Genomic DNA, 16340 nt, shown 5'->3' with positions numbered 1-16340 from the left:
ATTCACGTTTATTCTGTGTTTTTGACTAAATTCCTGAGGGCGCGTTCACACGTTGCGTTTTGGTTGCGTTTTCATTGCGTTTGAAACGTATATACAACAGCTGATGTGAGGTAATTTGCCTAATTTCATTAGCGTTTACATTTGTAAACGCAATGTTAACACATGCGGTAACAAAACGCATGTGTTAACACTTTTTCGATTTTTACGGAAACATTAACAGTGATGTAATTAGGCAAATCACCCCTCCTCAGCTGTTGTATATGCGTTTCAAACGCAATGAAAACGCAGGTCAAAACACAACGTGTGAACGTGCCCAAAGGCTTGAACCATGATCACATGCCGAGGTTACATTGCGTTTTACCATATGCAATGGAAACACAACGTAACCTCAGCATGTGATCACGGCTGAAGCATTTGGAATGCGCCAAAATTGTGACACAATGCATAATGTGAACGTGTCTCATTGTAGAGAGATAGCCTAAAACACTTCCAAAGTAGCTTTATAATTGGCTTAACACTGATTAAAGAGCTCACATGGTCCTAGGAGTAGTAGATTGCTTTTGTCTGAAATGAGCAGCAATGGTTGCACTGAGAGGATGATGTACCCAAAGAACCAGTTGTATTTGTAGATAGTCCAGCTCCGGCGTCATGACCATGTATGTTTTCTTTATGGAGTGAGTACTGCAGTAATCTATTACTTATGGAATATAAGATTAGGATGTAGAATTTTACAATTACACATTTTTGAAGCATGAACCAGAAGTGGATTAAAATAAAAGATCCAAACCTCTGTCCTTTATGCTACCTTTCCTTTTATGATCTACACCTGGTTTATAAATTGCTTCCAAAAAGCTGATCATGAAAATGCAGTTTTATAAAAAGGTCGGTTACAAATGCGTCTGTAGCAACGGTCTGTGAACAAGGCAAAGCACGTGAATGCCATCCGTTCGCTTTCTGGGATTTTTCAGAGATTCCTTTACTTGTTTTAAATATGTTTTTTTTTTTTTAAACTGTGAAATATTTGACACTTTTTTTTATTTTATAAAGAACTGCAGTCAAAGACAAAAAAATCCAAAACAGTCTAGAAGTCAATAGGTCTGTGTGCTGTTAATGGAAAATGCTGACTGCAAGTGTGAATAAGACCAGAGTCAGCAAATTTAATCAACCAGAGTTAGTCATGCATAGGTTTAGCAGTACATTTTTCAGGCACATAAAATAAACTATTGTACTAATGTTGGGAATGTTGAAAAAGCTATAAATTATCTAATTTATTTTACTATATTTTGGGGTTTAAAATTGAGGAGTCTCCTACAGAAAAGGTGCATTTACATGGAGTGTCCAAAACCATCCTCCACTGCATAGTTCTTATGCCTCTATACCAGTGATGGCAAACCTTTTAGAGGCCGAGTGCCCAAACTACAACAAAGACCCGCTTATTTATCGCAAAGTGCCAACACAGAAATGTAATTAGTGATTTATACTCCCTTCTCTGTCACAGTTTTCATTGATACCAGCACCTGAGGACACCAATAAAGCAGAAAATAGTCCCAGGTAGCGCTGTCACTTTAAAATAGCTCTGTGCACAGCAAGTCCTGGGCTGTCTGGGACTGCAGGAAGATACCTGGAGTCATCTATGGTGATGGCCTGAGTGCCCACAGAAAGGGCTCTGAGTGCCACCTCTGGCACCAGTGCCATAGGTTAGCCATCACTGCTCTATACTCATGTATTGTTTTGAAATCCTTTCTTGTATTTAAGGAAAAAAACTCAAATAACTGCATATGGGAACCAGGCTTTAGAAATGCCTAAAAATATTATCTAGCGCCCTCTCATTAGAGGTTGTCTTGCTTTGGAAAACATTCTATGTTTTAAACATCTGAAGACTTTGCCTGCATAAACCAGCAACAAAGAAACAAAACACGGCTCTAAATAATAATGCTAAAAACTTAATTTTTAAAAATACATTTTTTAAATAAAGGAAATGTATTCAGTCATTCAAAGTGGTTGAAAAATTCTGCATTGTTAGCGCAGGTATTATTTTTGGAACTGGTGTAAAGTTTTTCTTTGTCTAGATGTAGATGACTCATAAAGGTGAAAACAACAATGGATAACCGGAAATCCTCTCCTTCACCTGCCCACTGGTTTCGGGTTTTAAGAAGGTAAGTGCATATATTTTTAATTTATGCCTGGCAAGTGATGGTAGCACTTTTACTGCAACAAAGCCTTCATCGATACATTTTAGAGTCAAATATAGCAATGTATTATAAGTTTGCACGCTGCATCTGTCAAAACTAGGTTTTGCCCCACTAGTCTCGCAGCTTCCTCGGGTAAGGGTATGAAATGTCCTTTGTAAAAATTTATGTGAAATCTCACCCACTTACCTATGAAAAGATACACATACACCTCTTTTGATTGGTAAATGGGTGAGATTTCGCATAAATTCTACAAAGGACATTTCATATATATATATATATCTATCTATATCCCAAAGTCAGGCAAATATGACTCTTCTCACCACTTGACATGAGATGAGTCAAGCTTAGTGGTTGCAGAAGTAGTGTCACTTCAGACGCCCCTAGCTGCTTTCTCCTATTTTTTAACTGCTTGTGTGTCCAGTTCTTTAGCTCTCTAAACCATAAACAAAAAAAAAATGATTATCTTTAATATGACACGTTTCTAGGTACTATAGAACTAAATATAAGGGCTTCCGAAGTGATACTGGCCCTGTAAACTTGCAGCCTTTAAACTTGACGCAGCTCATGTGACAATGCAAATTGAGTCATATTTTCCTGACCCTGGGGTAGATGTTTTGAAATGTAAACTTATGAGTTTTCACATAAAAGAGGGAATTCTAGAAATGACATTTTACATGCTACATGCGGGGGCTGGTAGTTTAGTGAAGTATTACTTGCTGACAGGTTCAAGTTAACATTGTGTTAACATCATATTTACAATGTGTGAACATTCTGTAAATGTGTTGAAAACACAATGGTAATGTACTGTTAACCCCTTATCACCGACACTAGTTTTCAGCTCAATGACCAGACTTGATTTTTCAAATCTGCCATGTCTCATGATAATTGGTTATAACTTCGGAACGCTTTAACATATCGAGGTGATTTTGAGAATGTTTTCTCGTGACACATTGTACTTCATGTTAGTTCTAAATTTAAGTGATAAGTTTTGCATTTCGTTCTGAAAAAAAGTGAAAATTTTGGCAAAAGTTTCAAAAAATTCTTCATTTTCCAAGTTTGAAATGTTCTGTTTCCAGACAGGAAATAAAACTACCCAAAAAGCTTGATAATTAACATTTTCGGAATGTCTGCTTTATGTTGAGATGATACTTTATGCGTCCTGTCATTTTTCTACGATGTTATGAGGCGCAGAACTTTAGGTGCAATTTTTCTCATTTTCAAAACTCACATTTTGAGGGACAACTCAGCTTTCAAGTGACTTTGTAAGGCCTATATGATAATAAAACCCCATAAATTACCCCACTATAGAAACTTTTTTTTTTTTTTTTTTTTAAGTAGAAAAGTTGGATGTGAAAAATGGCTTGAATCAAAACTATTTTTCAAAAATGCAAAAATTTATTATTATACACAGAAACACTGACATTTAAAAACACTTAAAAACAGCACAAACAAATGTTGTGTTGTGTGCAGTGCATGATGATGGCATGCTCTGAGCTAGCTCCCCCTCTATTTACAAGTCTAGGTAAATCTCTGCTTGGTGTCTCAAAAAAATGAAAAAATATGTTGTTAACATTGGCTGGCTGTAAACATTTGTAGCCCGTGCTAAGTAAGGTGCAACAAGAATCCCGAGATCAATATATAATGCACATATCCAAAGAAAGCACAGTACAGCGATTTGTCAATGTAAATAAATAGAGTGATATCACCAAGTTCGATGAGGGGGAGATGCAGCGCCCCACGCATTCCGCCTCAAGTGTGGCTTCCTCAGGGGTCAGCCAGCCAATGTTAACAACATATTTTTTCATTTTTTTGAGACACCAAGCAGAGATTTACCTAGACTTGTAAATAGAGGGGGAGCTAGCTCAGAGCATGCCATCATCATGCACTGCATACAACACAACATTTGTTTGTGCTGTTTTTAAGTGTTTTTAAATGTCAGTGTTTCTGTGTATAATAATAAATTTTTGCATTTTTGAAAATAGTTTTGATTCAAGCCATTTTTCACATCCAACTTTTCTACTTAAAAAATATATGTATTGGGATGTGAGGCATCTAGAGTTGCCCATATCTACATAGTACCACTATAGAAACGTCACCCCTCAATTTATGTATAACAACTTCTATTGAGTCTACTAACCCTTTAAGTGTTTCACATGGGTTAAAACCATATGGACCTGCGATTTAGAAACTTTTGGATTTTTTTGGAAAATACATTAATACCCCATACTTGGTGCTAAACTGCTGTACGGGCGCACGGCCGAGCATGGGATCACAGCAGCGTCATTCACAGCAGATTTGTATTGTCACATTGTACAACCTATAAACCAAATTTTTTTTGGTAATGCAAACATATGAGGCTTATTATTTGCGTGGTGAGATACAATGTATAGATAATTCATTTTGGGGGTCTATAGCTTATTCATGAGATTTTATTAACTATTTCAAGGGTGACACAAACAAAATCATCAATTTTTAGTTTGGATTTTTAGCACTTTTTATCACAGCCCGACACCAGCACTATACTGACCCGATGTCCCGAAATCTTCTTCTGACGCGGCGCCGTAGAAAGGTGTCGCGTCAGAAGAAGTACCCTTAATGACCGACGTAGATTCCCGATAGGGCGGTCATTAAGGGGTTAATGTATTGTAAAGGCAACTAAAGAAAAATAGGCTTGTGGCTGATGCCCAAATTTCATTTCTAATGGATATGTTTTTTTTTTGTCCTCTGGAAGCAAATATGTTTTGGGCCATGTCCAGATTTTCATGTTTATTCCAGGAAATAAGGACCATTTGTCAGATGTATTTCCATTTTGGGGTCCTGGACTCCTAGCAGTATAGTTTCATAGTCCCTGTCCATTTGCAGGAGGTCTGAGTAGTACAGATGCAGAGGTTCCCAGAAGCAGAGATTTTACTACTCGGAGCCTGGTCCTCAAACATTGTTCTATATGTAAAATACAGCCAAAAAGATTGTAAATTCTGTATGTCACATTAATCTGGCATTTTAAGACAGATATAAGACATTAGTATGTCAAAAGGTTTTAGGTCACGAGAAATGGTGCTTTTGCTGACAATTATGAAAATGTGCCAGAATTTTGCACAGTTTTCTGGTACAAACTAAACCAACTAATAGGAAAGGCAAAATTAGACCAGATCTTAAACTAAAGATTTATCATCCATCGTCTGAAATATTTTGATACGCTTGTTAAAGTATTAGACTTAAAAATAATAAGAGGACTGGTACTCATCTTTTTTTTTATTAAAGTAGTGATTATGTATTGCTTCTGTTTCTCATATGTATATAGGACAGTGGCTGGTGAAAGTCAGAAAAGAAAATCTTCCACTTCCACATCTCTTCATCTGTATGAAGAAACTTTTAAAAAGTCCCAGGAGGCTTTTTCATCAGGAAAGACCAAGTCTTACTCATTTAGGCTACAACAGCTACAAGCTATGGTGGACATGCTGGAAAGGCATGAAACTGAATTTGTTGCCGCATTAGAGAAGGACATGCACAAGGTCAGTATGAGTTTAAGTATGCTTCCCAACTTTAACAATGAAGAAAGAAGAATGAGGTGCTTATTACATTTTTATGTCTTAAAGGGGTTGTCCACTTTCAGCAAATATTTGATATTGTTTGTGTAATGTAAAGTTATACAATTTTCTAATATACAGGTGGTCCCCTACTTAAGAACACTCGACTTACATACGACCCCTAGTTACAAGTGGACCTCTGGATATTGGTAATTTATTGTGCTTTAGTCCTAGGCTACAATGATCAGCTGTAACAGTTATCAAAGGTGCCTGTAATGAAGCTTTATTATTAATCCTGGTTCTTATAACAATCCAACATTTTAAATTCCAATTGTCACAAGTTCTGGCTGGGATGACAATGATAAAATATACAGTTTCGACTTGCATACAAATTCAACTTAAGAACAAACCTACAGACCCTATCTTGTATGTAACCTGGGGACTGCTTGTACTGTCTGTATCAATTCCTCATGTTTCTCTCAATCTCTGCTTGCTGTACTTACTGTAGGCAAATGAGCCTGAGGGACTCCTGGCTCCATTAACACCTATGCATACATTCTTTTATCCTGGTGGTAGATGCCCTTTAAATAGGTGTGCAGGCAGGGTCTCGCACCCATGCATGCCATCGGGTGTGAAACCTTCTCCCCCATGCTAGATCATTCTTCACAATTTTTGTGAAGTTGATAACAACAAGGAAATTTTGAGAAAGGAAATTTTGCATACAAAAAAGATAGAGGGTATCACTTACAGCCAGAGTGGATTGGCCAACATAATAATGTATATAGATTACAAAGTCACAAATAAGTTTTTCAAGTGTGATCCTGTGAAAAGGAAGCAGTGCTAGGTCCTGATGGTAATGACTTTCTGTGCGTCCTGATGCTGCCCCTCCTTACTTGCAGTTGGTGCTCTGAGGCAAGAGGCTCAACTTGCCTTATGTCAAGTGCACTGCTGACTAGAGAATGTCCAATTCAGTTCTTCTATTGGCCACAGTCAAGTGTAGTCAGCCAGGTTGGACACCTATTATAATATCTACGACTCAAATAGTCCTTCTGTATGTATCTTACTAGCACAGTCGCTTACATGCAATCTAAAAGAAAACTGCTTGCTGTTCTTAGAAGTGTCAGTGGGCCCATTTGCAGTTGCAAGTTTGTATACATGATGTATAACAAATCCAAAAGGACCAACAAAATATTGTATTTATATGAACTGCTAAATACGTGTAGTTGATGTAGATGCCCGAACGAAATACCATCCAGACGCTTCTACTATACGCTTCTACTTCTACTATACGCTAATACCAAAAAAGGAGGAAACTGCCATGACAACTATAGAAAATGAGATTTTACTAGAAAGTAATTTAAGTCAATAAACCTATTAAAAGGAAGGAGCCCCTTTTGGATATCTGTTGAGAAAGGATCACCGAAACACATGTCGGGGCGGACGCTGGGCAGTGCGGCTCTGTGTTTGGTACGCTATGCTTTTCTCATATGGTAGTCTATTGTAAGACATTACATTTTGTTGTTTGTTTGTACTTGGCATTTGCTTGATAATGAGTTTATCTTTATATCTTGCAAGATATTATTTGATAATTGTACCACACAGTAATGTTATGATGCATTATTTATTCATGCCGTGCTGCCTAGGTGTCCTTTTTTTGTGGCATTTTACTTTGTTGTTTTTAATGTATTTTTAAAATGAATTTCTAATAAAACATTATTTTATACAGTTGTCATGGTAGTTTTCTTCTTTTTTTTTTTTTTTTGGTTTTATACATTGAATTTACCTGTAAGTGTAATAGAATAGTAAAGAAAAAGACAACTGGAAAACGCATGATACTCATTTTGAGCCCATTTTTTTTTTTTGTCCAAAATAATAGCAGTAAGGGTTAAACTGGTGACATAATTTATTATGTGTAATGACACGTTACAAAACTTTGTTATCTGATTTGATAGAAATATTTTCTGTTTGAGAAGACCGTGCAGACATAATTTCACCATAATTTCATACATCCTCGCATTTATTTTGCGGTGTCACAACAGTAGGAAAAGCTTTGTGGATGTGTGAAGGGGCAGGAAAGGAGAATACATTTACAAGTAGTCTTTCAGACTGTATATAATCGGTTAATGGGTTCACATTGTTACTTGCAGCCCAGGTTTGAAACCCTCTTATCTGAGATCACTACAGTGAAAAATGAAGCTATTTATGCAATGAACAATCTAGAACAATGGATGGCACCTGAACCCGTCCAGAAAAGTATGGTAGGCTTGACTTGCTGTATATATGCCTTGCATCTGCTTCCTTTTACGTTGCACTGTACATTTAATATATTTATTTTCCTTCATATTTTAAGACTTCATTTCTGGACAGATGCTTTATGCAGAAGGAACCAGTAGGTATAGTGCTAATAGTTGGTGGATGGAGTTTGCCAGTACAGTTATGCCTCATACCAATGGTTGGAGCCATGGCTGCAGGTAAGGCTTTTGTTCCAATGGGTCGTCTTTCATGTTGAATATATGATAATTGGTGACATCTGCCCAATGAATGTTTGATCGGTGTGTATAATCTATATTTCTAGAACTCTTTTCATGGTTGAGAAGCCAGATACATATCTTACAACTCATTCCCATAACTGTTTCTTAGCAGGAACTAGCGTTGTATGCCTTCATGTGCCAAACAAAAATTTTTACTTTTTTTTTTATTTTTTTATTTTTTTATCTGAGGTTATCTTTACTGTGATAATTTTCTTATGTTTTACTTGTTCTCTTGGAAAGGTAACGCTGTAGTACTAAAACTGTCGCAGACCTGTTTTCAAACCGCCAACCTGCTGCAAACTCTACTTCCTCGATATTTGGACAATGTAAGTTTGCTGTGGCTATTGTTTGCAATGACTAGGCAAAGCTGGTATGCCTGAAGAAAATATCTATGGAACTTACCGTATGTTTTTAATTTAATTTTTTTTTTCATTTACTGAATGACTAGTACAGGCAATAATAGGAAGCCTATGTAATATATTTTATGTAGAGCGAATGAAACCTAACTAGTCATACTTTACAACCATACTGCTGAATCTTGAGCAAGCACCTACCTAGGCCTAATAGGCATAAGAAGAACACCTGTATAACTACACTGTACTAGTAAATTGCTGCCGTGATTCTAAGATGCATCTGTCTTCATGGGCTGACAGGTTCCCTTATAGGTGAATTCTGCATGTATACACTGATCTCCTCATGACCACATTCAATTTCTGTTTTGGCCTGGTAAATGTTTCAATTTTATCCCCTAAAAGTATATTTTGATGTTTCAGAACTGTTACCAGCTTATTTCTGGAGATCAAGCAGACCTATTAAAAATTCTGGAGCACAAATTTGACCATGTCTTCTATATAGGTACTTTTATTTGCACAATAAATGTAGTTATTCTAACAGACTGATATAAAATATATGTATGCATACCTAAGAAATGCTAAAAGTACAGTTAGTATAAATAAGTAATGAAGTGATTGGGTATACTGTACAATTACCTATATCCTTCTGATGTTGCAGGCGACCATATGACAGGTAGGCAGGTAATGCAAGCAGCAGCCAAACATATGACACCCGTATCTTTGGTTCTCGGAGGTAAAAACCCTTGCTTTGTGGACAAGTCTTGTGACCTTGCAGAGGCTGCTCATAGGATTGCATGGGCCCGGTTTGTTAATGCTGGGCAAAATTCTCTGGCTCCAGACTATATTCTATGTCCTTTGGATATCCGAGATTCTCTCATCCATGAGCTGGAAATGTGCATTCTTGAATTCTATGGAAAAAATCCACAAGATTCCCAGCACTATGGGCGTATGGCAAGTTTGGACCAATATAGAAGGGTCAAGGATTTTCTATCTTCAGGACAAGTCGTCCTCGGAGGACAAATTGATGAGAGTGAACGATATATCGGTAAGGGCTATATGTACAAAAAAATTACGAAAACTTAAAAAATCCTAATGATTAATACTCATTAAAGACAATGGGGGACATGTATCTTTTATTTTGATCTGTTTTTTTTCTCTTGTTTTTGCAGGTTTTTTTTAAATTAGGTGCATTTTTGCAACCATGCCAGGGTCTTAAGAATTTTGCAAGTTGATTGTTGCAGTGTTTCTAAATTAATCTTTCCAAGACAGATGTTTTCTTTGTTTTGCTACTTTTTAGGTGCTAAACTAAGTACAGCTGACCCGATGCTTAGTTCCATAAATGCACTTAACCCCTTCCCGACATTTGAAGTAGTATTACTGCATTGCGGGCCGTGTCAGGAAGGGGAAAAGTGGCTTCGGCGTTAAGGGGTTAAAAAGGTCACAAAAATTTTTTAAAACCCCGCAAATCGGAGGCAAAAAAAGGTCATTTATCACAACGGCAAATTTAGAAAGATATATAGCACTGCTAAAGTATTCAGACTTCATCAAACTTTAAAAAGTCGCAAAGGGAAACAAATGATACATGTGCCCCAAAGACTTGCAATCACAAATGAGAACTATTGTGTAATTGCTATATAACCTTTGCTTTCGATGGGTATTTTTATTTTGCACATTTATGTCATATCCCCAGAAGTATCAATATGTCACTGCCCTGCCAACATTTCATTTTACAGAAGTTGCACATTATTTTAAAGAACAGTGACACTTTCTTCATTAGACGGCCCCTTCCACACTAGCGTTGCATTTCACGTCAGGGTGCAATGCGTGAAAAACTGACGTTTTTGGCTGCGTTTTTGTTCCATTTTTCCTTGGAGTAATTAGCGTTTTTGCGTTTTTCACACGCGTGTTAGCGGTTTTTTTCGTTTTCGGCGCGTTTTTCACGCGCGAGTCAGTGGGAGACTCGAGCATTTTTCAAAGGGACCATGGTTTGGGATTAAAATGTGTTATTTAATTGAAAAATAATGTCTTCTGATAAGTTGCAAACATCTGCGATCTATTCTTCACTGTTCCCCGTGTATATTATCTCCCGACAAGTTAGCAGATGTGAAGAACAGTGAAGAATAGAATAAAAACAGTGAACACAGTGAACACAGGATCATTTAAGAGAAAAACACAGTGCAGAACACAGTGCAGAATAGATTACAGATGTTCGGCACATCTGCTTACTTGTCGGGAGATACGCGTGGAACGGTGCGCCCAAAATAGCATGTGAATAACAATATATATGTGTGTGAAGAACACATTGCAGATGTTTAAATACATCTGCAATGTGTTCTTCACACATATATATTGTTCTTCACATGCTATTTTGGGCGCACCGTTCCGCGCGTATCTCCCGACAAGTAAGCAGATGTGCCGAACATCTGTAATCTATTCTGCACTGTGTTCTGCACTGTGTTTTTCTCTTAAATGATACTGTGTTCACTGTTTTTTATTCTATTCTTCACTGTTCTTCATTGTGTTTTTAATTAAATGATCGTTCTCGAGCAGGGGAAATACTGTTATTCTGGTCACCTAGCAACCCTTACGTTTAAAACGCATTGCACTCGCATTGCACTTGCAATGATTGCGAGTGCAATGCGTTCTTGATGCATCTCCATAGACTTGAATGGGGGGGAAAAACGCGCGTGACACGCAAAAGTAGAGCATGCTGCGATTTTGACGCGCGTGAAAACCAACGCTAATGAAGAAAGACCCATTGAATACAATGCAAGTTCTGCGCGTCAAATGCACGCGCAGAACTCGCGCGTGAAAAACGCCAGTGTGGAAGGGGCCTAACAGTCCATGAGTTTTATGCGATATCACATGCACTGTTCATTTCAATAGTCCCGTGATCTGGTGCTGACCACCTCTTTAACTACAATACAGAATTCACATGTTTTGATCCAGTTTTTGAAGCCATAGTCAACAGTTCACAAGTTTAACTATCAAAGGTGAAAAAAAAACTATTAAACCACTGTTTAGCCCCTACAGTTTTGATTGATGTGAAAGAATCAGATCCTATTATGAATGAAGCAATTCTCGGACCAGTCCTCCCTATCTTGACTGTAGAATCTGTGGAAAAGGCAATCCAGTTCATCAACAATCGAGATCGACCTTTAGCCATATATGTTTATTCTAACAGCTCACAGGTAATATTTCTGCTTGCTAAACATGGGGTGACATGGGCACTCTTTTATCCATATAAACTGTATTATACATAAATCGGAAAATGTGTGAATATGTATCTATGTACAAAGACTTGGGAGCTGCTTTGGTGTGATGGATTGTACAGTGTAAATGCAAAATTAGGTTTTCAGACATTTCCACATTTGTGGATATTATAAAATAAACCTTAAATGAAGGAGTAACATGTTTCAGTGAAATGCTTATTCTGACTCATTGACCTGTCTCTAAGCAGGTGTTTTATAGATAGACTTGCATCTTTTCTTTAACCAGTACTCGCACCAAGTCAAATGTTATCAGATAGTGTCAACTCCATTGTAGAGGCATGTAGGAAGATTCTAGCTTTATTTGGTGCAGAAATCTGGAAGAAATGCTGGTTACAATGGTGTGAAAAGGATATAATTTGCTAGGGCATCAAGGACATTCAGATATATGCTTTCCTGACAAAGATGGCTGCTAACATGAGGGAGAGGAGAGGAGTTACAATACTACAGGTAGAGGACAGGATGATGGGATGGTCAAAAGGCAAAGCAGTATAACACATATACATGTCAATGAATAGAAACAAGTCCTGGGACATGAAACTGCTTTAGTTTGAGAAGAGTCTTTAATATAGAAGTGTGTGAGATTATACAAAATGTTTGTCTCGGATCATTGGCAGAATGAATAAAGGTATAGTGTTAGACAGGGAGAAGAGAGAAAATCTAGTACTGTGCATGGTGTAGCACTGTGGATAGCATGTTCTAGTTCTTAAAAGAACACTCCTGTCAAAGCTAATTCATGGAATAATGCATGCTGCAGGGCATGAAGGGAGGAGCATGACTCATTTTCATTTGTATTCCTAGATCCATGCTCCTCTCTTCAGGCCCTGCACAATGTATCAGCTGTGACTGAAGCTTCCTTTAATAATGTATACTAGAATTGACAATTACACCTCTAGGTTAAGATACAGTTTTACAGCATAATAATGAAATGTGGCAGAAAGGTCAGTTCACAGGTGCCAGGGCTGGGTCAAGAGGATGTGGCAGACAAAGGTTTCCTGGCCTGGAAATGGCTGTAGGTATTGGCTTTGGGATTTAGAAATGAAAGGTCTTTGTGCTCATAGTTAAAGTACAACTGTAAAGTATAAAAACTTTTGTCTAACTCTGCACTAAGCAACAACAAGCAATTCTCAAATTTACTATAATTGGTAAGCTATTTAGCAACTAGCAGAGGTTTTACCTTGCCCCCCAGGCTAATCTCCATTTGCCATGCTTTCTGGATGCCATGGAAAACCGTATAGTACAGCTAGGGATGATAGGCGGCTAGTTAGGAGGGGCTGTAGGACCTGTAGTGATGTCACAAGCATATGACTCATCACATACTTCAGGTCGTCTAATTACAAACATTCTGTCCTGTTCTGGTTTCATTGCCTTGAGCTGATATCACAACCTGGAAGTGCCCACACACATCAGGAACTGCAGAATCTGAAATTATGTTAAATATACCAGATATATCTCAGGATAGGAAGAAGCCAGGAGCATGATACAGGTCTTGTTGGGATTGTTATCAAAGGCTCTTTCCAGTTGTGCTAAAACTATTTTTTGTCAGTAACTTTACAGTTACGCTTTAATGTATGTTCCTTTTGAATTTAGGTAATCTCAGAAATGATGTGCAAAACATCTAGTGGAAGCTTCTGTTCAAATGACAGCATGATCCAAAGTCTTTACACCAGGTTGCCCTGTGGAGGTGAGTACATGCTATTAAAATCAGTAGATGTGGAGCAAATATTACAGGTTGTTTAAAGGGAACCTATCACTAGGAGACCCATTTGGCACCTCCCCCCAAGTTCCCACAGAGCATAGTACATACACCCCCCCCTTCCCCCGACCTTGGGAAATTAAAAAAACCTCCCATCTTCTGGCTGAGCTCTGCCCTAAGTTTTTTCCCCTGCAGACGTCATTCATAGATGTTCGGCCCACATCTCCAAGTCTCACTGACCTTGTCGGGCATTCTGATATCTGCGAGGTCAGCATTCATCTCAATGTGTGCCAGACATGCGCAAATAAAGCGGAGCCGGCCGCCCGGTCTCCTCATTGATCTGCACATGCGACACTGTATGTTTCTGGTTGCTAGACACCAAGGCGCCAGGAGGTAGGCTAACTGCGTAGTGGAGCGTGCACAGATAAATGTGGAGATCGGGTGGCCAGCTGAGTTTCATCTGCGCATGTCCGGGGGCGCACATTCAGACGAATGCTGAACCGCGCAGGTGTGAGAAAATCTCTCTGACCGTGTCAGGCCAAGAGATGGTGGGGAAATAAAGATGCATTACAGAGTATATTGCATCTCCCGTATCGCAAGAATTCTAAGTTGGGAACAGTGATTCCTACAAGACATGGTATGCACTGATAATAGGTGCTGGAGAGTATTCTGAACCTATGGTTGAACATAGTAATATCATAAAAGTTGTTGTGAAAAGTATGTTATCCAATATCCACAGAATAGGAGATGACAAGCTTATCGGTACCTCCAGCTCCCTAAAAAACATGCATTGTGTTCTCACAAAAGGGTGAAGCAGCAGAACAAGTATACAACCACTCCTGTAGACAGTAAATGGAGAGGCGGGGGTCCCAATCAGCTTGTTATCTCTTATCCTGTGGATAACTTAGAGGACCTGTCACCAGATTTTGACTACCCTGACTAACAATACCTGCTGATAAAGGGTTTCAAGTCCTCCCCATATCACTTAAATGTGTAGCTAGTGGGGCCCTGTAGCATAATAACAGATGTTTTTCTGATATGCAAATTAGCTTTTGTGACTCATGTCTAGTGTTTGACTCTTCTCTCAGGCTGGCAGTGAACCACACCACATTATTGTGACTGACAGCTCTGTCTCAAATCCCTGCTCTGCCTCCTTGTACTTGGGAGCCGTCTGCTAATATTCACCTACAGACCTATAAAGCTCCATGGACAGATGGGAAATATTTTGTCAATATTTTTACACAGTACCTTGTGTTACATTCATGATATGTGACCAGTGACATCATTACAGGTCCATTAGCCTTCAAAGAATAGCAAACTGTACACTATGTATGTGATTACATGAAATTACAGCAGCCTCCATGGAGGATGGGGAGGAGTAGAAGTCCGTGGAGGCTGCTGTGACTGCATGTGGTCAGATACATGCATGAGGGACAATTTGCTATTAAGAGTCTAAAGTACCTGAGATGTCACTCTGGTCACATTACATGAACTGTGACCAGTAAGGAGGCATAAGGCAATGGGAGCATTAGATGGGAGGGGTCGGCCGAGCAGGACATGCCCACTTCTGATGCCAGATAATAGAAGATAAAAGGTGATTTATGTGGATGTAAGCGAAACAATTTTAAGCTTAAAGAAGGGAGGGGGGGCAGTCAGTTAATACAGCTCTATAGGAACCTGTCACTAGCTGTATATGTGCAAATGTGTGATCAAAACCAATTAAGAAAAGCTTTAAAAAAACTGCCAATAACAAAGAATGTCTATTCTACAATTCTCATTTAGGACAGGGCCACAATTGCAGAGAAACCAGTATAAATAACTCCTTACTATGGGCGACTTTTGTCACAGCCAACTTTAAAAGCAAATGAGGCAGGGAACTTTTTTTTTTACTTTTTCACGCTGTGCAGCCTTGACCTAAGAAAGCAAATGATTTTTAAAACATGTTTGCAGGTAGATTAATTTAGCTTTGCAGCATTTGGTATCGGGATATGGCGAGTCCAAGTTTGATTGGTGTGACAGCTGTTTAACGTGTTTGATAAATGTTACAGTAATAAGTTCCCATTGATCACCTGTTATTTGTCCTAGGAAACAGCAGTGTAGGACTATATGGTGGAAAGTTCAGCTTCGACACCTTCTCTCACAGCCGTGCCTGCCTACTGCGCAACACTTCCATTGAATGCGTGACTTACCTGCGCTACCCTCCATATGCTGAGAAGCAGCTACGTCTCATGCAGTGGGCCACCTCTATCTCCAGAAACAAGAACTGGTGTCACATACTGTAAAGACACTTCCTAAACTGTTGCTATAAAACCTACATTCAATGTCTTATGCAGACATGTGAATGGTATAGGCTACATTAGTGTTTTTCAATGTGGATGTGAATTGTGTCATTTAGCCAAAATCTGTTATTCTTGGCCATAAGCACCTAGCATGCCATATACACAGAGGAAACCCTATAGCTGTGTGCCATCTTTCAATGTCATGAGGTTTCACTTTGAGGGTTCCAATACTATCACAGACTTTTAAATGCCAAACATTTATTTGGCATTTAGAGGTGAAGTATCAGTGTAACCTAATAGCTTTGTATTTGTATGTTGCTTTTGTATCTACTATATATTTTAAATTAAACTATTTATCAGATCGATACACTGTTGTGGTCAGAAATTGAAACTGTTCACAAAGGATCTTGTTATTTAATGGCGATGTCTGGGATTAGAGAAACCTGAATGGTGTCTCCAGAAACATTGCTAAATCTAACTATAGTTTAGTCTG

The 16340-nt window shown here is 38.4% G+C and overlaps 1 protein-coding gene across 2 annotated transcripts; it reads left to right on the top strand.

The window, feature by feature from the left end:
- The first annotated feature begins 529 nt into the window (after positions 1-529).
- On the top strand, positions 530-16212 carry LOC140127091 (aldehyde dehydrogenase family 3 member B1-like). Of its 2 annotated transcripts, none has more exons than XM_072147341.1 (11): positions 530-674; positions 2070-2156; positions 5494-5704; positions 7867-7977; positions 8070-8190; positions 8491-8576; positions 9024-9105; positions 9262-9648; positions 11628-11794; positions 13463-13556; positions 15654-16212. In XM_072147341.1, exons 2-11 carry the CDS (start codon positions 2101-2103, stop codon positions 15848-15850), a joined length of 1512 nt encoding a protein of 503 aa, XP_072003442.1. In that variant the 5' UTR covers positions 530-674; positions 2070-2100; the 3' UTR covers positions 15851-16212. The 2 variants fall into 2 exon arrangements, with proteins under 2 accessions (XP_072003442.1, XP_072003449.1); XM_072147348.1 differs by having other exon boundaries at positions 534-656.
- Positions 16213-16340: the final 128 nt, after the last annotated feature.

Source organism: Engystomops pustulosus, chromosome 1 (genome assembly GCF_040894005.1).
Source record: "Engystomops pustulosus chromosome 1, aEngPut4.maternal, whole genome shotgun sequence".
NCBI classification, from domain to species: domain Eukaryota; kingdom Metazoa; phylum Chordata; class Amphibia; order Anura; family Leptodactylidae; genus Engystomops; species Engystomops pustulosus.
Note: the sequence above shows the minus strand (reverse complement) of the source record. Positions and strands in the feature narration are given on the sequence as shown.